This window comes from Stylophora pistillata, chromosome 1 (genome assembly GCF_964205215.1).
Source record: "Stylophora pistillata chromosome 1, jaStyPist1.2, whole genome shotgun sequence".
NCBI lineage: Eukaryota > Metazoa > Cnidaria > Anthozoa > Scleractinia > Pocilloporidae > Stylophora > Stylophora pistillata.
Window position 1 is genome coordinate 5,505,719 of NC_142519.1, and position 24,650 is coordinate 5,530,368.

General features: G+C 37.7%; 4 protein-coding genes and 1 pseudogene across 5 annotated transcripts; all 5 read right to left on the reverse strand.

Moving 5' to 3' along the window:
• Positions 1-1,786: 1,786 nt before the first annotated feature.
• Positions 1,787-4,225, reverse strand: LOC148740978 (neuropeptide SIFamide receptor-like). Its single transcript, XM_088731899.1, has one exon. It carries the CDS (start codon positions 3,953-3,955, stop codon positions 2,984-2,986), a length of 972 nt encoding a protein of 323 aa, XP_088588025.1. The 5' UTR covers positions 3,956-4,225; the 3' UTR covers positions 1,787-2,983.
• Positions 4,226-6,172: 1,947 nt separating this feature from the next.
• Positions 6,173-8,077, reverse strand: LOC148740979 (neuropeptide receptor 15-like). Its single transcript, XM_088752550.1, has one exon. It carries the CDS (start codon positions 7,792-7,794, stop codon positions 6,829-6,831), a length of 966 nt encoding a protein of 321 aa, XP_088608676.1. The 5' UTR covers positions 7,795-8,077; the 3' UTR covers positions 6,173-6,828.
• A 2,420-nt stretch (positions 8,078-10,497) lies between these two features.
• LOC148740980 (G protein-coupled receptor GRL101-like) lies at positions 10,498-14,589 on the reverse strand. 2 transcript variants are annotated; one of them, XM_088743315.1, is made up of 5 exons: positions 14,179-14,589; positions 13,371-13,652; positions 12,697-13,106; positions 12,309-12,402; positions 10,498-11,848 (listed from the first exon to the last, which is right to left on the reverse strand). In XM_088743315.1, exons 1-5 carry the CDS (start codon positions 14,381-14,383, stop codon positions 11,763-11,765), a joined length of 1,077 nt encoding a protein of 358 aa, XP_088599441.1. In that variant the 5' UTR covers positions 14,384-14,589; the 3' UTR covers positions 10,498-11,762. The 2 variants fall into 2 exon arrangements, with proteins under 2 accessions (XP_088599441.1, XP_088599435.1); XM_088743309.1 differs by lacking the exon at positions 12,309-12,402.
• A 2,915-nt stretch (positions 14,590-17,504) lies between these two features.
• LOC148740981 (neuropeptide SIFamide receptor-like) lies at positions 17,505-19,441 on the reverse strand. Its single transcript, XM_088733105.1, has one exon. It carries the CDS (start codon positions 19,200-19,202, stop codon positions 18,231-18,233), a length of 972 nt encoding a protein of 323 aa, XP_088589231.1. The 5' UTR covers positions 19,203-19,441; the 3' UTR covers positions 17,505-18,230.
• A 2,098-nt stretch (positions 19,442-21,539) lies between these two features.
• Positions 21,540-23,449, reverse strand: LOC148740982 (neuropeptide receptor 15-like; annotated as a pseudogene).
• Positions 23,450-24,650: the final 1,201 nt, after the last annotated feature.

A 24,650-nucleotide genomic window follows, 5' to 3' on the forward strand; every position in this document is an offset into this window, starting at 1 on the left:
TGTCCGACAAGAGGTGCTCACGAACTCGTGTACAAATGTGGCGAGTGGTCTCACCAATATAACTGACATTACAGCCAGCACATGAAAATTTATATATGACACGCGAACGTAGACCCAGCGGTACTGAATCTTTCACACTGAACATGTTTCTGAGTTTAAACGTACTGAAGACTAACTTAATATCTAAATCAGTTCTACAATAACGTTTGAGTAGTTGTCTTAACTTAGTCTGAGCGATGTTCGAAAACCGACCAACGTAGGGAAGTTTATAATAGTGCGCAGAAGGTTTACCGGAGTTAGAAGAGGCGTTCTGCCCAGTAGGAGGATTCTTTTTCTTCGCTAGATACCTGTAAAATGATCTTGTCTATGACCCAAGACGGAAAACAATTTTTCCGTAGCAAGAAAATAAGTTTCTTGACATCTAGATGAAAACCAACCCAGGAATTATTGATCTTATATGTTCTGTCAATCAACGTTCTGACTAAACCTAATTTGTAAATCAAAGGGGCGAAGCTGAAATAATTAGTAAGAAGGCCAGTAAACGCCTTCTTGCGATATACACTAGTGACGATGGATGTATAATTGTTGTTTAACAATATGTCTAGAAACGATAATTTCTTGTCAATTTCCTTTTCCATTGTGAAACGGATACTAGGATGCCTGGCGTTGATATAATCAAAGAACACGAGCGCGTCCTCCTCGTTATTGAACAAACAAAAGGTGTCATCAACATAGCGTCTGTAGAACAGAACTTCAGAGAATGAATAGTTATCCAGCCAGTTTTTTTCATGATGTCCCATAAAGAGGTTTGCAAGTACTGGAGCAAGTGGGGACCCCATGGCAACCCCATCTATTTGATCATAAAACACACCCTTAAACAAGAAACCAGTCTCAGCTGTTGCGAAGGTAAAAAGCGTTTTTAGGTCAGCGGCGTTTATCTTAAGACCAGGGTTACCTTGATAAATGTATCTGATCGCCAGATCGATACATTCATCAAGAGGTATACTAGGGAACAGACTCTCAACATCGAAAGATACCATGAACTTCCCTGAGGTTGATAACTGGTTGATTTCATGTACAAAAGAAAACGTGTCGCGGACGTTGTATTCACGCGGGACATGTGGCTCTAGAAGATTACAAAGGAACTTAGATAAATTGTAATTGTAGGTACCTATTGAAAATACTATGGGTCGAAAAGGAGGTGTTTCATTAGGCTGCCGAGCCTTGTGCATTTTAGGTAGCCCATAAAACCTGGCTGGTTGAGAACCAGTTGGATAGATTCTCTCATAGGTATCTTTGTCTAAGTGGCCCTTATTTTTAAGCGCTCTTAAAAAACGTTGTAATTTACCCTCTCTTTGTAATGTAGGATCGTTATCATTAACCTTAAACTTAGAAGTATCACTGATAATGGAAAAAAATACCCTCTTCGTAGGCTTTCCTGTCCATGAAAACTAAGCCATTTCCTTTGTCAGGCTTCAGTATTACAATGTCCTTGTTCTTCCTCAAATCCTTTAGTATCCTACATTTCTTTAAGTCCGCTGCAGAAGGTTGGTGTGGAGAAACGTACGAATGGGCAAGATGAGAAAGGTCTGCGACCAGTTTTCCCTTTAGCTTCCTGTCGAGTAGATTTCTGACCATGGTGCGATTAATCAGCTCAAAACAAGAGAAGACATCCGTTTTGCTTATGTTAGGAGGACAGATAGAATGTGAAGGACCATATTTAAGTATTTCCAATTGTTCGGACGTGAGATTGTGCGACGAGAGGTTGGTGACTATCTCCGTTGAAGCAAACGGTAGAACCACGTTTCGCGTTAAACTTTTAAGTTTCTTCTCGTGAGTGGCGATAACACGTTTTACAGCCTTCTTGACATTATATTTAATAGTTCCATGGAGGATGTATCCATCGATGTTGTTGACAATGCCATTGATATGCACCGCTAATCTGTCTCTTACTATGGTTAACTTACAGAGTTCCTTTCTTCGTTTGGCGATAGCACTTCTTAATAGGCGTTTTCGAATAGCATGTACATCATGTCTACTTGTGTTAGGCAGTTGAAAACAGATGAACTTTGGAAACACATTAAAGGATAAACAGTTTTTAAGAAAATTCAAATCCAACTCAGCTTTGCTTACTTTGATAGAAGTCTTCTCAAACTTCCGAAGGTCAGAGATGCTGACTTTCTTATCATATTTTTCTGCTATGTCGTGTATAATGTTACCAAAAGGACGTAAAGACAGCAGAGTGACAATAGCTGTAATGTCAGTTATATTGGTGAGACCACTCGCCACATTTGTACACGAGTTCGTGAGCACCTCTTGTCGGACAAAACTTCGCATATTTACAAGCACCTGCAATGATCAAGGGCCTGTCTTGACTCTTGTGATACTGAATGTTTCACAATCTTAGATTCTGCCCCTTCAAAATACCAAATTAAGATCAAAGAGGCATTGCATATTAAGTGGGAAAAACCTATCCTTAATCAGCAATTGAAACATCTAGAATTGTCTCTTTCCTTTTAATGATGTTGTTCCTTGGTCTTTTAATTTATTTTTATTATTATTACATTTTTTTATTTATTTATTTTCTATTTATCTATTTATGTTTTGATCTAGTCAAGCGCGCGCTATTTACATCTTTCGCGTTTTTAACATTCAAATGTAACGTAAGCACTGACACGTAGTTTGTAACGTACCCTAATTTAAATTCAAATGTATAACAGTTAAATGCTCATTTGCAACTGAAGATGACATGAGAATGTCGAAACATGTCTTGTAAATTTAAACTCAAAGTTGTTGTTTCTTTTTTGAGAGTTATTGTCACTCTGCTGTCTAAATGATAATATTGTAAATATTATCATTTAGATAATATTTACAATATTCTTCACTGTTCAAGTGCGCAAAATATTATCTCCAAATGTGTATTTATATATCAGTCATTAAAGTTCTGTGATTTGTTCCGTAGTATGGACGCAGCAGATGCGACTCACTTTAAACACCGACGGAAACATTTAGCAAGCAGGTCTTTAACGGCTGCACGATAATTAGAACTAAATGCAATCAGAATAAATGGGTTGATGGCTGTACTGAGCAATGGAAATACATAATACAATAAACCAGGATATAAAAGATATTTGTCATCAAAAAAATGCTTTGGAAAGGACGCTTTTAGAATCAGATAAATATAGAGAGGTGTCCAGCACATGAAAAATCCCAAAGTCACCGATCGAAAGATTTTCATAATGTTCTGATTTTCTTTGGATCTCAGTGCATGTGCGTCTCCTTCACTGCTGCTGATTGGAAGCTCTGCTCGCCTCTTAAGATGCTTGAAACTTATAGAATGAACAACTAATATTAAAACCAGCGGCGCTAAAAAGAATAAAATGAATTGCGTGAAGTAATATACTTTTAAAAGTAACATGCTCATCATGTTTCTACAAAATGTCTGTCTTCCTTCGAGTATGATTTTTGAATAGATAAAGTATGGTATGCCACCAAAAACAGGTAAAAGCCAGCTCAGAAGAAGAAGAATCTTCCGAACCCTTGATGTTATATTTAGGGACTTCAGTGGAAACACAATCGCAATGAATCTATCCACAGATATTAGCACCAAGCTCTCAATCGACACCGCGTATAACACAGCTCTCGAATAAATCCCCAGCTTGCAGAAAAAGGTAGCGAGTACTTGATCAGTAATTAAGCTTCCTCCAGGCTTTAACATCCCCTCGGTAGCATAGAGCGGCCAATTAATGATCACGCTCACCACATCCGAAATCGCCATGTTCATAATGTACCAATTACAGCTTGTTTTTAGGTTTGATGCTCTGAGGAAGGCTGCAATCAGGAGGAAGTTTCCTAAAAATGCAATAACGCTGATCACGGAAAGAGCGACTGTGAATACAGTGGAAGGTACAGAAGAGAAACATTCTGGTTGAAGATATGTCGTGGAGTTATTCATTTTCAATCGTATGATTCTTTTCTTGCATGCTATGTTAGCTTCTCATATGCACTTGGCGAAATACCCTGAGCTTTCTGGAGATGGTGCTGCGTCTATCACTCTGTCTTGAGTTTTTTTCAATTTGCTCTATATTTTTCCGTGTGTTTTCTCACCTATCTATTCACACGTCGCAAATTGGCGAAGAAAGATGAAATGAATGCTGAACTCACTGATTTTGACTCTTTGAGAAATTTGCCACGTATCCACACCGAAGGACAAAGAAAATCTCTCTATTTCAAATTTTTTTTACTTTTTTTTTGTAGTCATCGCAAAGCACAGTATGACCACCTGCAAATTACTCTTGCTTTGCATTCCATTTATGTTCTATGCATATGATTTGCCCATTGCCCTTAGTTGTCAGTAAACCTTTGTACTTGTCATTTTATATATGTTTTATTGCTTCATCTAACTTTTAATCAACATCAACCGTCAAAAAGCACCTCAATATTAACAGCCAAAGAGACACTTGCCACGAACAGTTCTGGTCTCAAAGAATCTTCGGACTTGTAAACTAATCACTTCGTTCCAAAATATATTCACTTTTGGTCATTTTAATTGTTTTTTTTTTTTTTTGGTCTGAACTAGTGGTTTGGAAATGAGTTAATAGTAAATTAATATTTTATTAACTTAAAATCGCTTTCCTCATTTTAATAACTTGTTTCTGATCACGCCACAACGCACAATTTCCATCGTTCGACTTTATCACAAAGAGCGTTCTGAAAGCCGTCTTTGACTATTATTGTAAAACGGGAGAAAAGGTCTTGAGTGATGCAAGACACGGCGAGTTTCTATCAGCGAAAACTCATTGGAAGTTTTCGTCAACATTGTCGATGTCGGACAACAACTGTAATCGGCTGATTCGATTTTTTTCTTTTAATTGCTTTTATTCGCTCGCGATATTCCAAACTCAACTCGAGTCTGGCTTCAAAACACGAGCCCTAAAGGCTCATGCAATTTTGTTAATCTTTGAAAAAATTCACTCGTGCTTATTTATTCCAAATTGCACACGAAATCATGTGATTACCTATACTAATACTGCTTCGAATGTATGAATTGATTCTCTCGCTTTAGCCATCGTTCATTCATGATTGCTTTTTGCTGTTGTTGTTTAAATTTTTCATAAGAGAGCAGAAAAGTATGAGAAGTCGTATGTACAAAGTTGACACCGCTTAACAGGGGAAACAATTTCGATGAAGAACAGTTCGTGTGAAGTTCGTAGAAGGCTCCATCGCTCCACATCAGGGTATTTTAATATCTCCACGTGGCTGTTTTAATTGTTTCCAATAGAGTTCATTTGTTGCTGGGAGGATGGCTGGATGTGACGTCCAAAGAAATAGAGTTGCATTGCGCGGTGTCAAGCTGTGTCCCGTCTTCATCTACCTCAACAAAACATACATATTTAAGAGGCAAACTCTTCGAAATAGTATCGAATAATAATTTAAAATAATTGAAGTTGTTAGTTATTAATCTTTCTTTATAAAGGATGACACAAGCGGTTCTCTTCATTTTTACTGCTTTTAAGACGAAAGCTTGCTGTGTCTTGCGCCAAAATTACACGAAAATCAGCTAAAAAAAATTCTCGCAAAAAAATTCAGCCAGAAGTCAAGGAGCATACCGGCCGGTACTAAGTGATGACGTTTTTTTTCTAAAATAACGAAGGAGATAACTAGGTCTCCGGCTTTACCATTACCGAAAGGTTGCTGTGTCTTGTGCCTTCGCAGCTAAGAAAATCAGAGCAAATTTTTCTTTTTTTCGTATAACACGTTTTCCTGAAGTCAATGAGCTTTTTATGAAGTACTAGGCAGTGCTATTTTTTTTACGGATTCAAAGAGGAAAATTGGGTTTCGAGATAAAACAACGATTTACCTCCTCACTTCCTATAAATGACATAGCCACAGATAAGTAGGTAACGAATGCACCCAATCTGCTTTTAAATGAAACTTATAAAATCATTAAAACCCATTTCGTCTTGAAACAAGCAAAAAAGGAGGGTTATAATTTCCCTTGCCAGATCTAACGAGTCCTTCCGATCGTTTCTTGCAGCTGAGCTATTAACAACGCTTCACAAGGCCATAAAACCAGCTAACAAGGACGCTTCTTTCTTGCAAGTCTTCTATGACAAGTTTTATCCTTGTTTGAAGGAAAGAGGGTGGGGGGGAATCTCATTTGGCCATTTTCGCATAGTTTCTTTCAGCTTATACTTATAGCTGCTGGAATGTTCAAATATTTCCACTTACGGACATGAACAGGAAATTTCATTCAGCTGACCCATGGGAATATTGTCTTTTTGTTTTGGGGATTTATTTGGACTTCTTATTTTAAACAAAATACATTACAGGGTAATTGGTACTGTTCAAACATTCATACCGGTTTCTACAAAGGCGTTGAAAACGCAAAGGTGACTTCATATCGCTTGTTTTCAACGCCTACTTCTGCTACTTAAGAATAAGCTTGTAATACAGGTTCTTTACTATGTTACTAGTGGTCATATTGTGAGTTTTTGTTAAAAATGACAATATAGTTAGCTTTTTGCAGGATATCCTATGTTTTGTTCAACATGATGCATCTTCTGTTTAAGAGAATATTAGTTTCCACCTTGACCGAATGTTCTTTAATATAGGGCTCCGCTTTGCATGTCAGCTCTATGTTAATAGAGGAGCCCCCAGGCGCCAAACATGTCTGTTATTTCATCACTTTTTCTATTATCATTTAGTTAACAATATTCTTCACTGTTCCAAAGCGCGAAAAATTATCTCCAAATGTGTATTTATATATCAGTCATTAAAGTTCTGTGATTGGTTCCGTAGTATAAACGCAGTAGATGCGACTCATTTTCAACACCGACGGAAACATTTAGCAAGCAGGTCTTTAACGGCTGCCCGATAATTAGAACTAAATGCAATCAGAATAAATGGGTTGATGGCTGTACTGAGCAATGGAAATACATAATACAATAAACCAGGAAATAAAAGATATTTGTCATCAAAAAAAAGCTTTGGATATGACGCTTTTAGAATCAGATAAATATAGAGAGGTGTCCAGCACATGAAAAATCCCAAAGTCACCGATCGAAAGATTTTCATAATGTTCTGATTTTCTTTGGATCTCAGTGCATGTGCGTCTCCTTCACTGCTGCTGATTGGAAACACTGCTCGGCTCTTAAGATGCTTGAAACTTATAGAATGAACAACTAATATTAAAACTAGCGGCGCAAAAAAGAATAAAATGAATTGCGTGAAGTAATATACTTTTAAAAGTAACATGCTCATCATGTTTCTACAAAATGTCTGTCTTCCTTCGAGTATGATTTTTGAATAGATAAAGTATGGTATGCCACCAAAAACAGGTAAAAGCCAGCTCAGAAGAAGAAGAATCTTCCGAACCCTTGATGTTATATTTAGGGACTTCAGTGGAAACACAATCGCAATGAATCTATCCACAGATATTAGCACCAAGCTTTCAATCGACACCGCGTATAACACAGCTCTCGAATAAATCCCCAGCTTGCAGAAAAAGGTAGCGAGTACTTGATCAGTAATTAAGCTTCCTCCAGGCTTTAACATCCCCTCGGTAGCATAGAGCGGCCAATTAATGATCACGCTCACCACATCCGAAATCGCCATGTTCATAATGTACCAATTACAGCTTGTTTTTAGGTTTGATGCTCTGAGGAAGGCTGCAATCAGGAGGAAGTTTCCAAAAAATGCAGTAACGCTGATCACGGAAAGAGCGACTGTGAATACAGTGGAAGGTACAGAAGAGAAACATTCTGGTTGAAGATATGTCGTGGAGTTATTCATTTTCAATCGTAAGATTCTTTTCTTGCATGCTATGTTAGCTGCTCATATGCCCTTGGCGAAATACCCTGAGCTTTCTGGAGATGGTGCTGCGTCTATCACTCTGTCTTGAGTTTTTTTCAATTTGCTCTATATTTTTCCGTGTGTTTTCTCACCTATCTATTCACACGTCGCAAATTGGCGAAGAAAGATGAAATGAATGCTGAACTCGCTGATTTTGACTCTTTGAGAAATTTGCCACGTATCCACACCGAAGGACAAAGAAAATCTCTCTCTATTTCAAATTTTTTTAACTTTTTTTTTGTAGTCATCGCAAAGCACAGTATGACCACCTGCAAATTACCCTTACTTTGCATTCCATTTATGTTCTATGCATATGATTTGCCCATTGCCCTTAGTTGTCAGTAAACCTTTGTACTTGTCATTTTATATATGTTTTATTGCTTCATCTAACTTTTAATCAACATCAACCGTCAAAAAGCACCTCAATATTAACAGCCAAAGAGACACTTGCCACGAACAGTTCTGGTCTCAAAGAATCTTCGCACTTGTAAACTAATCACTTCGTTCCAAAATATATTCACTTTTGGTCATTTTAATTGTTTTTTTTTTTTTGTCTGAACTAGTGGTTTGGAAATGAGTTAATACTAAATTAATATTTTATTAACTTAAAATCGCTTTCCTCATTTTAATAACTTGTTTCTGATCACGCCACAACGCGCAATTTCCATCGTTCGACTTTGTCACAAAGAGCGTTCTGAAAGCCGTCTTTGACTATTATTGTAAAACGGGAGAAAAGGTCTTGAGTGATGCAAGACACGGCGATTTTCTATCAGCGAAAACTCATTGGAAGTTTTCGTCATCATTGTCGATGTCGGACTACAACTGTACTCGGCTGATTCGATTTTTTCTTTTAATTGCTTTTATTCGCTCGCGATATTCCAAACTCAACTCGACTCTGGCTTCAAAACACGAGCACGTGGCCCATAGCAACGAGCTGATATGTCAATTTTATACAACATAGTAGCGGCTGAAAATAAAAGTTTGGGAGGTGGGAGGGACAAACATATAAATGTTTTCTGTAACAGTGACTTGATTTTCTAATTTGGGCCCGGGTCATTTGAGCAAACGTTGTATGTTCTGTCAACCTGTGAAATTCGTCGCCCTTGTGAGAAAAAGGTGTCACACTCTGTACTATCACTTGTCGCGCTTTGCAATAAAACGTGTCGCACATCCTATTAAAAAATCTCACCGCGCTTCGTAATGAAAAAAGCTGTCGCATTTGTATAACACTTGTCGCAATTTGAAATAACACCTGTCCCACTATATGTTGACAATAAAAGTTGTCACGTCTTTATTCATAAATCGTGGAAAGAATGAAATGCTGTTTTCTTCAGGATTTGTGCCTGCAATGATGGTTATAACAGAGTTTGTAAAATTCCAAGTATCAGATCATCACTGAATTCTTTAATAGAGAGTTAACAAATTTGGCACAAATGAATTTACTGAAATCATGTTAAAAACCCTCATTTTTTAATTTGGTAATATCAACTAAGTTGAAATGGCGGAAGTCTTCCGGGCCTAAAACATTTTTTTTGATCAACGAACTGTTAAAGAACTTAAATCTGAAACACTACTTCGCTTAGCTGAACTAGTGTTCACACTCAATTGTTTTTCGTTCGGGACAACTTTTTCAAACAAACTAATGGCGTGGTCACGGGTACCAAAATGGGACCCAGCTATGCCAATCTTTTTGTAGGTTTTGTCGTAAACCAATTTTTCAGCCAATACAATGGCCCCAAACCTGAACTCTACGGTCGCTATAATGACAACTGTATCGGCGCAACCTCCTCTACTAGAGAGGAACTAACTCAATTCATAACCGCAGTCAATTCCTTTCACCCAGCTCTCAAATATACCTGGAAAATTTCCGACAATTCTTTATCCTTTTTAGACATCAAAGTTTCAATTGAAGGCAACGGTTTAAATACTAGCGTGTATTACAAACCTACAGATTTACATAACTACTTGTTGTATTTATCTTCGCATCCATCTTATGTGAAGAATTCCATTCCCTTTTCTCAGTTTCTAAGACTTCGTCGTTTCAAGTGTAGTGATGACTGATATTTTTCACAAATCAGAGTCTATGTGCTAGTTTTTCGAAAAACGTGGTTACCCTGTTTCTGTCGTTCAAGCGGGTCACCACCGCGCCCAACTTATTGATCGACAGTCAGCACTCACTACAAACGTCACAAAAAGAAAATTCCGACCGCATTCCATTTACCCTCACATTACATCCTCACAACCACTCAGTTAAATCCATTATTCTTAAAACCTTTAAATTAACTCAAAACGATCCAGGGACTGGCACTATTTTTTCGCAACCTCCACTCGTTTCATTCAAACGCGACAAAAAGATAGGCAATTTGTTGGTCGAAAGTTCCGAATGACCAACCCGGCGGATGTTAAATGCGCTCGCGCACGATGCAAAACTTGTTCTTTCATTCGCAATGCTGAAAAAATATCAGGACCCAAACGAGCCATTACAATCACTGATTACTTCACATGCACCTCAACCAACGTCATCTATTGCATAACTTGCACTTATAGCATAAAGCTATGCAGCGGCGAAACAGGAAGACGACGAGGTGACCGATTCCGAAAACACCTTAGCGACGTAGAGAGGAATGACAAAGACGCATCAAAACCAGTCAGCGGCTAGACGCTTTAATCTACCTAATCATTCTAAGCAACACATGGCAATCTGAGGTCTTTCCTTACATTTAGGTAACTCGGAAAGCCGTAAACTCTCTAACAAAATTTTATCTTCCAAATCGGCACTCTTAATCTCACATGTATCAACGAACGCTTTTCATTCTACTAGTTTATCTCACCAATTGTTTACCTTCACTTTCTGCCTAGAAACCCAGACGCAACCCACAATTCCTCCATTCGCTCTAACGAAGGGCTAACGCTCCAAACGTCAGCTTTTTAACTCTTTTACGTTGGCCAATTTACAATTTCAACTTAGTTCATATTATCAAATTACCTTGTTAACCCCAACGACGCAGCACCACAGTTTCTTCAGAAACTTACCCCCCTTATTTTTTAACTGTCAAAACAGGAAATTTGTCCTTACTTTAGGGAGGAGCTCTTGAAGTCGGTCTAGCAGATATAGAACATAAAACAGTGGATTGAGATGGCTTGTCTGTTTGTAATAGGAGCAAAGTAAATTTAGCTAAATATTTAATTAAAAAATGCAGAAAGTGGAGCGGGTTTTCCAAAGAACCCCACATCTCCTAAACATGAAAATAAATATTTTTGTTTTTACTCACATGATACTTAGCATTTGTGCAATGTTTGAGCCAAATTGGTGATTTTAGTGTTACCACCAATGCACAGCTTTCTCGTAGCTACTTTCTTAATTGTTTGCCCTCTGATAAATTTCGGGTAATTTCTGAAAAAACTCAATAAATCAAAAAAAAAAAAAAGAAGCCAAAAAGAATTGAGCACTCTACTTAGTAATGAAAAGGCTAAACAGCACACAGCACTAATTGAATTTCTAGTGATCTACTTTCAACTGTTGCCACTCCTAAATTAGAATATTTGCATAATCTGTGAGCAAGCTCTTTTTGCAATTTTTGTACGGAAGGCGAGTGAAATGAGGGTACGCGTTCCCTGTTTGCTGTAAACATAGAGCTATTTCAGGATTAATACTGCTTCGAATGTATGAATTGATTCTCTCGCTTTAACCATCGTTCATTCATGATTGCTTTTTGCTGTTGTTGTTTAAATTTTTCTTAAGAGAGCAGAAAAGTATGAGAAGTCGTATGTACAAAGTTGACACCGCTTAACAGGGGAAACAATTTCGATGAAGAACAGTTCGTGTAAAGGTCGTAGAAGGCTCCATGGCTCCACATCCGGGTATTTTAATATCTCCCCGTAGCTGTTTTAATTGTTTCCAATAGAGTTCATTTGTTGCTGGGAGGATGGCTGGATGTGACGTCCAAAGAAATAGAGTTGCATTGCGCGGTGTCGAGCTGTGTCCCGTCTTCATCTACCTCAACAAAACATACATATTTAAGAGGCAAACTCTTCGAAATACTATCGAATAATAATTTAAAATAATTGAAGTTGTTAGTTATTAATCTTTCTTTATAAAGGATGACACAAGCGGTTCTCTTCATTTTTACTGCTTTTAAGACGAAAGCTTGCTGTGTCTTGCGCCAAAATTACTACGAAAATCAGCTAAAAAAAATTCTCGCAAAAAAATTCAGCCAGAAGTCAAGGAGCATACCGGACGGTACTAAGTGATGACGTTTTTTTCACTAAAATAACGAAGGAGAGAACTAGGTCTCCGGCTTTACCATTACAGCTGGGGAACATAGCCACAGAATAAGTAAGTGACAAATGCTCCCATTCTGCTCTTAATCAAAAATAATTGAATAACAAGAACCCTTTTCTTCTTGAAACAAGCGAAGTAATCTTCGCAAAGTAATGTTGAAATTTTCCCTCACCAGATATTGCAAGTCCATCAGATCGTTTCTTGCAGCTGAACCAATTACAGCGAGTCACAAGACGATAACACCAGTTTACAAGAACGCCCCTTACCTGGAAAAGTTTTCAAAACCACTTAAAATGTAAAAAAAAAATTTCTGATTCTGGCGATTTCGACGGAGAGTTGATAAAGGACTCGATATAAATTAGAAACGTCCTAGCCAAACTAAAAGGAAGTGGTTACGAAGAAGTTGGTGGCTACACGTGACCATCTTTAGTGCGCATAGTTTTGGTTTGATTTCTCCTTAATGGCGTACGTATTGCAAATTTTCCCAGCCCGACAAGAAAAAAAAAAGCCTCTGTACAGCACAAAGAGGTAAATGCAGTTCCTTCAGCCAATATCCTCACCTTCGGAGTTGAAAAGGTGTAGAGGACAGGATTCACAGAGGAATTTACCGGCAAAACAAAGACGGCAAACCATACATACACCTCCCCTTGTTCATCGTAAAAGTTTCCCGTAAGAGCAAGAATACTTAGAACAATCACAGGGATCCAGCAGCTTAAGTCTGTTAAGATGATGGCGAAAACCCTCCTCGCCAATGCGGACTCTCTTTTGATGCTGTTCGAAGTCACTTCAGATTCACCGTGAGCCTTGACTCTCCTTTGTGACTTGGAGACTTTCACGATGATAGCAATGTAGGCCACCATGATGAACAGGAAAGCAGCGAGATTCAAACCAATAAACAGGCCAACAGAATATTCCCAGCCTGCCAGTCTTTCTGAAGACAACTGAAGAGGTAGACATACCGATGAACGACCTTGGAGTGGAAATAATATCCATTAGAGTGAACAATGATTTCCTTTGTTTGTTGGCGTAAACATAGTTTTTCATTAATATCTAAGGGGGTAGGGAATTTTAACTACAACAAGTATAAAAACCTTTTCTCAATGACGTAGGCATGACTTACCATGGAGAAGTGGCTCTATTACGATATGGATTGTTAAAGCACAGAAGTTGCGCTAAGCCACCATTAAGGTGGAAATGAGAACTTTTAGGTAACAAAGAGCAGAACTACTTTTACCATAGAACCCATATCTTCTGTCCTCGTTGAAAAAGTATGGAGTATCAAAAGCTGGTACCACAGCAATTACAGTTCCACAGAGCCATACCAAGGCGCAAATGATGTAGGTTCCTCTTAATGTCAGACGTGGGCATCTGAAGGCAAAAACGATACTTAACAGCCGGTCAGCGGTTATCACAGTAAGCATGAGTACCGAAACCTCGCTTGAAAGTACCGAAAGGGCGCCGGCCACTTTACATAGGACTCCCGACCGCCATATCAGATCGAAGCTGAAGTAAGTGCCTAAGATAAAAAAATGTAGGTGCTTATCTTCCTTAAAAGGAAATTTTCAAATTAGTTCCAAATTAGAATAAAGGTAAAAGAGTTGATTACAAATCTACGAATGAAATTCCCAAAAGTGTTTTATGAATTTGTCAACGAGAGCATTCCCCGATATTAACTTTGACATTCGTTACCAGAGAGAGAATGTCTTTCAACTGTTATACATCTTTAGACACACTGATTTTTGCTGAATGTTTACAAACATGCATGAATTGAATAGCGACTTGCATGTCTTTTAAGCGCCAATTAAAGATGAACTGATGCTATGTAATTTTATCGCCGCCATCGTTAAGCGATTATGAAAATTTACTATCTTTTATAAATAGTTCGTGATCAGTTTTCAGTCAATATCTTCAAGAGTTCCAAATTTTTTTTAGACTTCTTTTCCGCGTTATATTGAGTTGTAGCTCACTTGCAAGGATCATTTCTCTGACTTCTATATTATCTCCACGTCTAAATACTATGCATATCATTTAATTGCGTTTACCTGCCCATATCTCGTCCTTAATCGCTATCATCATGAGGTACATTCCCATAAGGAAATCAGCCACAGCCAGATTGGTCAGAAGGCAGGTTTGAACTGGATGGTCGTCACGCCTGATGAGACGCCATGCTACCACGGCCAGGTTACCAAGGACAGCTAGGATACCTAGCAGCCAGATACTCCTCCTTGGGCCAACAGCATCTATCATGCGATTACAGCTCGACAAGGCGTTACCTTCCAGCTTGGGGTACTCACAATTTACTTCTTCAAGGTGGAGAGAAGCGTAACAACACAAGGAGAAACTGTCTAGTTTTCTTGAACGAGATGGAAACCCAGAAAATTTGTTTTAATAATATGACCACAGCATCACTGAACAATGTTATGGTTTTTAACGTCGCTCAACCCATCAAAGTACATGTAATTTTTCGACAAAAGCTAACTAGGTCCCAACCTATAACCTGGATGCCACTGATTCAACAAGGAAACCATGCTTATGACTTCAAATTATTCGATTTGATTGTCAAATTTTCGCAAAGCCGACACCGCACATCATTTATTATCTAAATGATAATTCTCAAAAAAGAAACAACAACTTTGAGTTTAAATTTACAAGACGTTTCGACATTCTCATGTCATCTTCAGTTGCAAATGAGCATTTAACTGTTGTACATTTGAATTTAGATCAGGGTACGTTACAAACTACGTGTCAGTGCTTACGTTACATTTGAATGTTAAAAACGCGAAAGATGTAAATAGCGCGCGCTTGACTAGATCAAAAAAATAAATAGATAAATAGAAAATAAATAAATAAAAAAATGTAATAATAATAAAAATAAATTAAAAGACCATGGAACAACATCATTAAACGGAAAGAGACAATTCTAGATGTTTCAATTGCTGATTAAGGATAGGTTTTTCCCACTTAATATGCAATGCCTCTTTGATCTTAATTTGGTATTTTGAAGGGGCAGAATCTAAGATCGTGAAACATTCAGTATCACAAGAGTCAAGACAGGCCCTTGATCATTGCAGGTGCTTGTAAATATGCGAAGTTTTGTCCGACAAGAGGTGCTCACGAACTCGTGTACAAATGTGGCGAGTGGTCTCACCAATATAACTGACATTACAGCCAGCACATGAAAATTTATATATGACACGCGAACGTAGACCCAGCGGTACTGAATCTTTCACACTGAACATGTTTCTGAGTTTAAACGTACTGAAGACTAACTTAATATCTAAATCAGTTCTACAATAACGTTTGAGTAGTTGTCTTAACTTAGTCTGAGCGATGTTCGAAAACCGACCAACGTAGGGAAGTTTATAATAGTGCGCAGAAGGTTTACCGGAGTTAGAAGAGGCGTTCTGCCCAGTAGGAGGATTCTTTTTCTTCGCTAGATACCTGTAAAATGATCTTGTCTATGACCCAAGACGGAAAACAATTTTTCCGTAGCAAGAAAATAAGTTTCTTGACATCTAGATGAAAACCAACCCAGGAATTATTGATCTTATATGTTCTGTCAATCAACGTTCTGACTAAACCTAATTTGTAAATCAAAGGGGCGAAGCTGAAATAATTAGTAAGAAGGCCAGTAAACGCCTTCTTGCGATATACACTAGTGACGATGGATGTATAATTGTTGTTTAACAATATGTCTAGAAACGATAATTTCTTGTCAATTTCCTTTTCCATTGTGAAACGGATACTAGGATGCCTGGCGTTGATATAATCAAAGAACACGAGCGCGTCCTCCTCGTTATTGAACAAACAAAAGGTGTCATCAACATAGCGTCTGTAGAACAGAACTTCAGAGAATGAATAGTTATCCAGCCAGTTTTTTTCATGATGTCCCATAAAGAGGTTTGCAAGTACTGGAGCAAGTGGGGACCCCATGGCAACCCCATCTATTTGATCATAAAACACACCCTTAAACAAGAAACCAGTCTCAGCTGTTGCGAAGGTAAAAAGCGTTTTTAGGTCAGCGGCGTTTATCTTAAGACCAGGGTTACCTTGATAAATGTATCTGATCGCCAGATCGATACATTCATCAAGAGGTATACTAGGGAACAGACTCTCAACATCGAAAGATACCATGAACTTCCCTGAGGTTGATAACTGGTTGATTTCATGTACAAAAGAAAACGTGTCGCGGACGTTGTATTCACGCGGGACATGTGGCTCTAGAAGATTACAAAGGAACTTAGATAAATTGTAATTGTAGGTACCTATTGAAAATACTATGGGTCGAAAAGGAGGTGTTTCATTAGGCTGCCGAGCCTTGTGCATTTTAGGAAGCCCATAAAACCTGGCTGGTTGAGAACCAGTTGGATAGATTCTCTCATAGGTATCTTTGTGTAAGTGGCCCTTATTTTTAAGCGCTCTTAAAAAACGTTGTAATTTACCCTCTCTTTGTAAAGTAGGATCGTTATCATTAACCTTAAACTTAGAAGTATCACTGATAATGGAAAAAAAATACCCTCTTCGTAGGCTTTCCTGTCCATGAAAACTAGGCCATTTCCTTTGTCAGGCTTCAGTATTACAATGTCCTTGTTCTTCCTCAAATCCTTTAGTATCCTACATTTCTTTAAGTCCGCTGCAGAAGGTTGGTGTGAAGAAACGTACGAATGGGCAAGATGAGAAAGGTCTGCGACCAGTTTTCCCTTTAGCTTCCTGTCGAGTAGATTTCTGACCATGGTGCGATTAATCAGCTCAAAACAAGAGAAGACATCCGTTTTGCTTATGTTAGGAGGACAGATAGAATGTGAAGGACCATATTTAAGTATTTCCAATTGTTCGGACGTGAGATTGTGCGACGAGAGGTTGGTGACTGTCTCCGTTGAAGCAAACGGTAGAACCACGTTTCGCGTTAAACTTTTAAGTTTCTTCTCGTGAGTGGCGATAACACGTTTTACAGCCTTCTTGACATTATATTTAATAGTTCCATGGAGGATGTATCCATCGATGTTGTTGACAATGCCATTGATATGCACCGCTAATCTGTCTCTTACTATGGTTAACTTACAGAGTTCCTTTCTTCGTTTGGCGATAGCACTTCTTAATAGGCGTTTTCGAATAGCATGTACATCATGTCTACTTGTGTTAAGCAGTTGAAAACAGATCAACTTTGGAAACACGTTTAAGGATAAACAGTTTTTAAGAAAATTCAAATCCAACTCAGCTTTGCTTACTTTGATAGAAGTCTTCTCAAACTTCCGAAGGTCAGAGATGCTGACTTTCTTATCATATTTTTCTGCTATGTCGTGTACAATGTTACCAAAAGGACGTAAAGACAGCAGAGTGACAATAACTCAGAGTGACAATAGCTGTAATGTCAGTTATATTGGTGAGACCACTCGCCACATTTGTACACGAGTTCGTGAGCACCTCTTGTCGGACAAAACTTCGCATATTTACAAGCACCTGCAATGATCAAGGGCCTGTCTTGACTCTTGTGATACTGAATGTTTCACAATCTTAGATTCTGCCCCTTCAAAATACCAAATTAAGATCAAAGAGGCATTGCATATTAAGTGGGAAAAACCTATCCTTAATCAGCAATTGAAACATCTAGAATTGTCTCTTTCCTTTTAATGATGTTGTTCCTTGGTCTTTTAATTTATTTTTATTATTATTACATTTTTTTATTTATTTATTTTCTATTTATCTATTTATTTTTTGATCTAGTCAAGCGCGCGCTATTTACATCTTTCGCGTTTTTAACATTCAAATGTAACGTAAGCACTGACACGTAGTTTGTAACGTACCCTAATTTCAATTCAAATGTATAACAGTTAAATGCTCATTTGCAACTGAAGATGACATGAGAATGTCGAAACATGTCTTGTAAATTTAAACTCAAAGTTGTTGTTTCTTTTTTGAGAGTTATTGTCCCTCTGCTGTCTAAATGATAATATTGTAAATATTATCATTTAGATAATATTTACAATATTCTTCACTGTTCAAGTGCGCAAAATATTATCTCCAAATGTGTATTTATATATCAGTCATTAAAGTTCTGTGACTTGTTCCGTAGTATGGACGCAGCAGATGCGACTCACTTTAAACACCGACGGAAACATTTAGCAAGCAGGTCTTTAACGGCTGCACGATAATTAGAACTAAATGCAATCAGAATAAATGGGTTGATGGCTGTACTGAGCAATGGAAATACATAATACAATAAACCAGGATATAAAAGATATTTGTCATCAAAAAAATGCTTTGGAAAGGACGCTTTTAGAATCAGATAAATATAGAGAGGTGTCCAGCACATGAAAAATCCCAAAGTCACCGATCGAAAGATTTTCATAATGTTCTGATTTTCTTTGGATCTCAGTGCATGTGCGTCTCCTTCACTGCTGCTGATTGGAAGCTCTGCTCGCCTCTTAAGATGCTTGAAACTTATAGAATGAACAACTAATATTAAAACCAGCGGCGCTAAAAAGAATAAAATGAATTGCGTGAAGTAATATACTTTTAAAAGTAACATGCTCATCATGTTTCTACAAAATGTCTGTCTTCCTTCGAGTATGATTTTTGAATAGATAAAGTATGGTATGCCACCAAAAACAGGTAAAAGCCAGCTCAGAAGAAGAAGAATCTTCCGAACCCTTGATGTTATATTTAGGGACTTCAGTGGAAACACAATCGCAATGAATCTATCCACAGATATTAGCACCAAGCTCTCAATCGACACCGCGTATAACACAGCTCTCGAATAAATCCCCAGCTTGCAGAAAAAGGTAGCGAGTACTTGATCAGTAATTAAGCTTCCTCCAGGCTTTAACATCCCCTCGGTAGCATAGAGCGGCCAATTAATGATCACGCTCACCACATCCGAAATCGCCATGTTCATAATGTACCAATTACAGCTTGTTTTTAGGTTTGATGCTCTGAGGAAGGCTGCAATCAGGAGGAAGTTTCCTAAAAATGCAATAACGCTGATCACGGAAAGAGCGACTGTGAATACAGTGGAAGGTACAGAAGAGAAACATTCTGGTTGAAGATATGTCGTGGAGTTATTCATTTTCAATCGTAAGATTCTTTTCTTGCATGCTATGTTAGCTGCTCATATGCCCTTGGCGAAATACCCTGAGCTTTCTGGAGATGGTGCTGCGTCTATCACTCTGTCTTGAGTTTTTTTCAATTTGCTCTATATTTTTCCGTGTGTTTTCTAACCTATCTATTCACACGTCGCAAATTGGCGAAGAAAGATGAAATGAATGCTGAACTCACTGATTTTGACTCTTTGAGAAATTTGCCACGTATCCACACCGAAGGACAAAGAAAATCTCTCTATTTCAAATTTTTTTTACTTTTTTTTTGTAGTCATCGCAAAGCACAGTATGACCACCTGCAAATTACTCTTGCTTTGCATTCCATTTATGTTCTATGCATATGATTTGCCCATTGCCCTTAGTTGTCAGTAAACCTTTGTTTGTACTTGTCATTTTATATATGTTTTATTGCTTCATCTAACTTTTAATCAACATCAACCGTCAAAAAGCACTTCAATATTAACAGCCAAAGAGACACTTGCCACGAACAGTTCTGGTCTCAAAGAATCTTCGGACTTGTAAACTAATCACTTCGTTCCAAAATATATTCACTTTTGGTCATTTTAATTGTTTTTTTTTTTTTTTTGGTCTGAACTAGTGGTTTGGAAATGAGTTAATACTAAATTAATATTTTATTAACTTAAAATCGCTTTCCTCATTTTAATAACTTGTTTCTGATCACGCCACAACGCGCAATTTCCATCGTTCGACTTTATCACAAAGAGCGTTCTGAAAGCCGTCTTTGACTATTATTGTAAAACGGGAGAAAAGGTCTTGAGTGATGCAAGACACGGCGAGTTTCTATCAGCGAAAACTCATTGGAAGTTTTCGTCAACATTGTCGATGTCGGACAACAACTGTAATCGGCTGATTCGATTTTTTTCTTTTAATTGCTTTTATTCGCTCGCGATATTCCAAACTTAACTCGAGTCTGGCTTCAAAAAACGAGCCCTAAAGGCTCATGCAATTTTGTTAGTGTTTGAAGAAATTTACTCGTGCTTATTTATTTCAAATTGCACTCGAAATCATGTGATTACCTATACTAATACTGCTTCGAATGTATGAATTGATTCTCTCGCTTTAACCATCGTTCATTCATGATTGCTTTTTGCTGTTGTTGTTTAAATTTTCTTAAGACAGCAGAAAAGTATGAGAAGTCGTATGTACAAAGTTGACACCGCTTAACAGGGGAAACAATTTCGATGAAGAACACTTCGTGTAAAGTTCGTAGAAGGCTCCATCGCTCCACAGCAGGGTATTTTAATATCTCCACGTGGCTGTTTTAATTGTTTCCAATAGAGTTCATTTGTTGCTGGGAGGATGGCTGGATGTGACGTCCAAAGAAATAGAGTTGCATTGCGCGGTGTCAAGCTGTGTCCCGTCTTCATCTACCTCAACAAAACATACATATTTAAGAGGCAAACTCTTCGAAATACTATCGAATAATAATTTAAAATAATTGAAGTTGTTAGTTATTAATCTTTCTTTATAGAGGATGACACAAGCGGTTCTCTTCATTTTTACTGCTTTTAAGACAAAAGCTTGCTGTGTCTTGCGCCAAAATTACTACGAAAATCAGCTAAAACAAATTCTCGCAAAAAAATTCAGCCAGAAGTCAAGGAGCATACCGGACGGTACTAAGTGATGACGTTTTTTTTCTAAAATAACGAAGGAGATAACTAGGTCTCCGGCTTTACCATTACCGAAAGGTTGCTGTGTCTTGTGCCTTCACAGCTAAGAAAATCAGAGCAAATTTTTCTTTTTTTCGTATAACACGTTTTCCTGAAGTCAATGAGCTTTTTATGAAGTACTAGGCAGTGCTATTTTTTTTTACGGATTCAAAGAGGAAAATTGGGTTTCGAGATAAAACAACGATTTACCTCCTCACTTCCTATAAATGACATAGCCACAGATAAGTAGGTAACGAATGCACCCAATCTGCTTTTATATCAAACTTATAAAATCATTAAAACCCATTTCGTCTTGAAACAAGCAAAAAAGGAGGGTTATAATTTCCCTTGCCAGATCTAACGAGTCCTTCCGATCGTTTCTTGCAGCTGAGCTATTAACAACGCTTCACAAGGCCATAAAAACAGCTAACAAGGACGCTTCTTACTTGCAAGTCTTCTATGACAAGTTTTATCCTTGTTTGAAGGAAAGAGGGTGGGGGGGGGGGGAATCTCATTTGGCCATTTTCGCATAGTTTCTTTCAGCTTATACTTATAGCTGCTGGAATGTTCAAATATTTCCACTTACGGACATGAACAGGAAATTTCATTCAACTGAACCATGGGAATATAGTCTTTTTGTTTTGGGGATTTATTTGGACTTCTTATTTTAAACAAAATACATTACAGGGTAATTGGTACTGCTCAAACATTCATACCTGTTTCTACAAAGGCGTTGAAAACGCAAAGGTGGCTTCATATCGCTTGTTTTCAACGCCTACTTCTACTACTTAAGAATAAGCTTGTAATACAGGTTCTTTACTATGTTACTAGTGGTCATATTGTGAGTTTTTGTTAAACTGAAATGACAATATAGTTAGCTTTTTGCACGATATCCTATGTTTTGTTCAACATGATGCATCTTTTGTTTAAGAGAATATTAGCTTCCACCTTGACCGAATGTTCTTTAATATAGGGCTCCGCTTTTGCATGTCAGCTCTATGTTAATAGAGGAGCCCCCAGGCGCCAAACGTGTCTGTTATTTTATCACTTTTTCTATTATCATTTAGTTAACAATTTTCTTCACTGTTCCAAAGCGCGAAAAATTATCTCCAAATGTGTATTTATATATCAGTCATTAAAGTTCTGTGATTTGTTCCGTAGTATAAACGCAGTTGATGCGACTCATTTTAAACACCGACGGAAACATTTAGCAAGCAGGTCTTTAACGGCTGCACGATAATTAGAACTAAATGCAATCAGAATAAATGGGTTGATGGCTGTACTGAGCAATGGAAATACATAATACAATAAACCAGGAAATAAAAGATATTTGTCATCAAAAAAATGCTTTGGATATGACGCTTTTAGAATCAGATAAATATAGAGAGGTGTCCAGCACATGAAAAATCCCAAAGTCACCGATCGAAAGATTTTCATAATGTTCTGATTTTCTTTGGATCTCAGTGCATGTGCTTCTCTTTCGCTGCTGCTGATTGGAAACACTGCTCGCCTCTTAAGATGCTTAAAACTTATAGAATGAACAACTAATATTAAAACCAGCGGTGCAAAAAAGAATAAAATGAATTGCGTGAAGTAATATACTTTTAAAAGTAACATGCTCATCATGTTTCTACAAAATGTCTGTTTTCCTTCGAGTATGATTTTTGAATAGATAAAGTATGGTATGCCACCAAAAACAGGTAAAAGCCAGCTCAGAAGAAGAAGAATCTTCCGAACCCTTGATGTTATATTTAGGGACTTCAGCGGAAACACAATCGCAATGAATCTATCCAAAGATATTAGCACCAAGCTCTCAATCGACACCGCGTATAACACAGCTCTCGAATAAATTCCCAGCTTGCAGAAAAAGGTAGCGAGTGCTGGATCAGTAATTAAGCTTCCTCCAGGCTTTAACATCCCCTCGGTAGCATAGAGCGGCCAATTAATGATCACGCTCACCACATCCGAAATCGCCATGTTCATAATGTACCAATTACAGCTTGTTTTTAGGTTTGATGCTCTGAGGAAGGCTGCAATCAGGAGGAAGTTTCCTAAAAATGCAGTAACGGTGATCACGGAAAGAGCGACTGTGAATACAGTGGAAGGTACAGAAGAGAAACATTCTGGTTGAAGATATGTCGTGGAGTTATTCATTTTCAATCGTAAGATCCTTTTCTTGCATGCTACGTTAGCTGCTCATATGCCCTTGGCGAAGCACCCTCAGCTTTCTGGAGATGGTGCTGCGTCTATCACTCTGTCTTGAGTTTTTTTCAATTTGCTCTATATTTTTCCGTGTGCTTTCTCACCTATCTATTCACACGTCGCAAATTGGCGAAGAAGGATGAAATGAATGCTGAACTCGCTGATTTTGACTCTTTGAGAAATTCGCCACGTATCCACACCGAAGGACAAAGAAAATCTCTCTATTTCAAATTTTTTTTACTGTTTTTTTTGTAGTCATCGCAAAGCACAGTATGACCACCTGCAAATTACCCTTATTTGCATTCCATTTATGTTCTATGCATATGATTTGCCCATTGCCCTTAGTTGTCAGTAAACCTTTGTACTTGTCATTTTATATATGTTTCAGTATTGCTTCATCTAATTTTTAATCAACATCAACCGTCAAAATTAAAAGCACCTCAATATTAACAGCCAAAGAGACGCTTGCCACGAACAGTTCTGGTCTCAAAGAATCTTCGCACTTGTAAACTAATCACTTCGTTCCAAAATATATTCACTTTTGGTCATTTTAATTGTTTTTTTCGGTCTGAAGTAGTGGTTTGGAGATGAGTTAATACTAAATTAATATTTTATTAACTTAAAATCGCTTTCCTCATTTTAATAACTTGTTTCCGATCACACCACAACGCGCAATTTCCATCGTTAATTCGACTTTATCACAAAGAGCGTTCTGAAAGCCGTCTTTGACTATTATTGTAAAACGGGAGAAAAGGTCTTGAGTGATGCAAGACACGGCGAGTTTCTATCAGCGAAAACTCATTGGAAGTTTTCGTCAACATTGTCGATGTCGGACTACAACTGTACTCGGCTGATTCGATTTTTTCTTTTAATTGCTTTTATTCGCTCGCGATATTCCAAACTCAACTCGAGTCTGGCTTCAAAACACGAGCACGTGGCCCATAGCAACGAGCTGATATGTCAATTTTATACAACATAGTAGCGGCTGAAAATAAAAGTTTGGGAAGTGGGAGGGACAAACATATAAATGTTTTCTGTAACAGTGACTTGATTTTCTAATTTAGGCCCGGGTCATTTGAGCAAAAGTTGTATGTTCTGTCAACCTGTGAAATTCGTCGCCCTTGAGAGAAAAAGGTGTCACACTCTGTACTATCACTTGTCGCGCTTTGCAATAAAACGTGTTGCACATCCTATTAAAATATCTCATCGCGCTTCGTAATGAAAAAAGCTGTCGCATTTGTATAACACTTCTCGCAATTTGAAATAACACCTGTCCCACTATATGTTGACAATAAAAGTTGTCACGTCTTTATTCATAAATCGTAAAAAGAATGAAATGCTGTTTTCTTCAGGATTTGTGCCTGCAATGATGGTTATAACAGAGTATGTAAAATTCCAAGTATCAGATCATCATTGAATTCTTTAATAGAGAGTTAACAAATTTGGCACAAATGAATTTACTGTAATCATGTTAAAAACCCTCATTTTTTAATTTGGTAATATCAACTAAGTTGAAATGGCGGAAGTCCTCCGGCCCTAAAACAT

Coding starts and splice junctions, on each gene's coding strand:
- LOC148740978 (XM_088731899.1), bottom strand. CDS start 3,955: ATGAATAACTCCACGACATATCTTCAACCAGAATGTTTCTCTTCTGTA.
- LOC148740979 (XM_088752550.1), bottom strand. CDS start 7,794: ATGAATAACTCCACGACATATCTTCAACCAGAATGTTTCTCTTCTGTA.
- LOC148740980 (XM_088743309.1), bottom strand. CDS start 14,383: ATGATAGATGCTGTTGGCCCAAGGAGGAGTATCTGGCTGCTAGGTATC. Junction 13,107..13,370: donor CAGAAGATATGGGTTCTATG/GTAAAAGTAGTT, acceptor TTCCACTCCAAG/GTCGTTCATCGGTATGTCTA. Junction 11,849..12,696: donor ACACCTTTTCAACTCCGAAG/GTGAGGATATTG, acceptor TTGTTGAGGTAG/ATGAAGACGGGACACAGCTC.
- LOC148740981 (XM_088733105.1), bottom strand. CDS start 19,202: ATGAATAACTCCACGACATATCTTCAACCAGAATGTTTCTCTTCTGTA.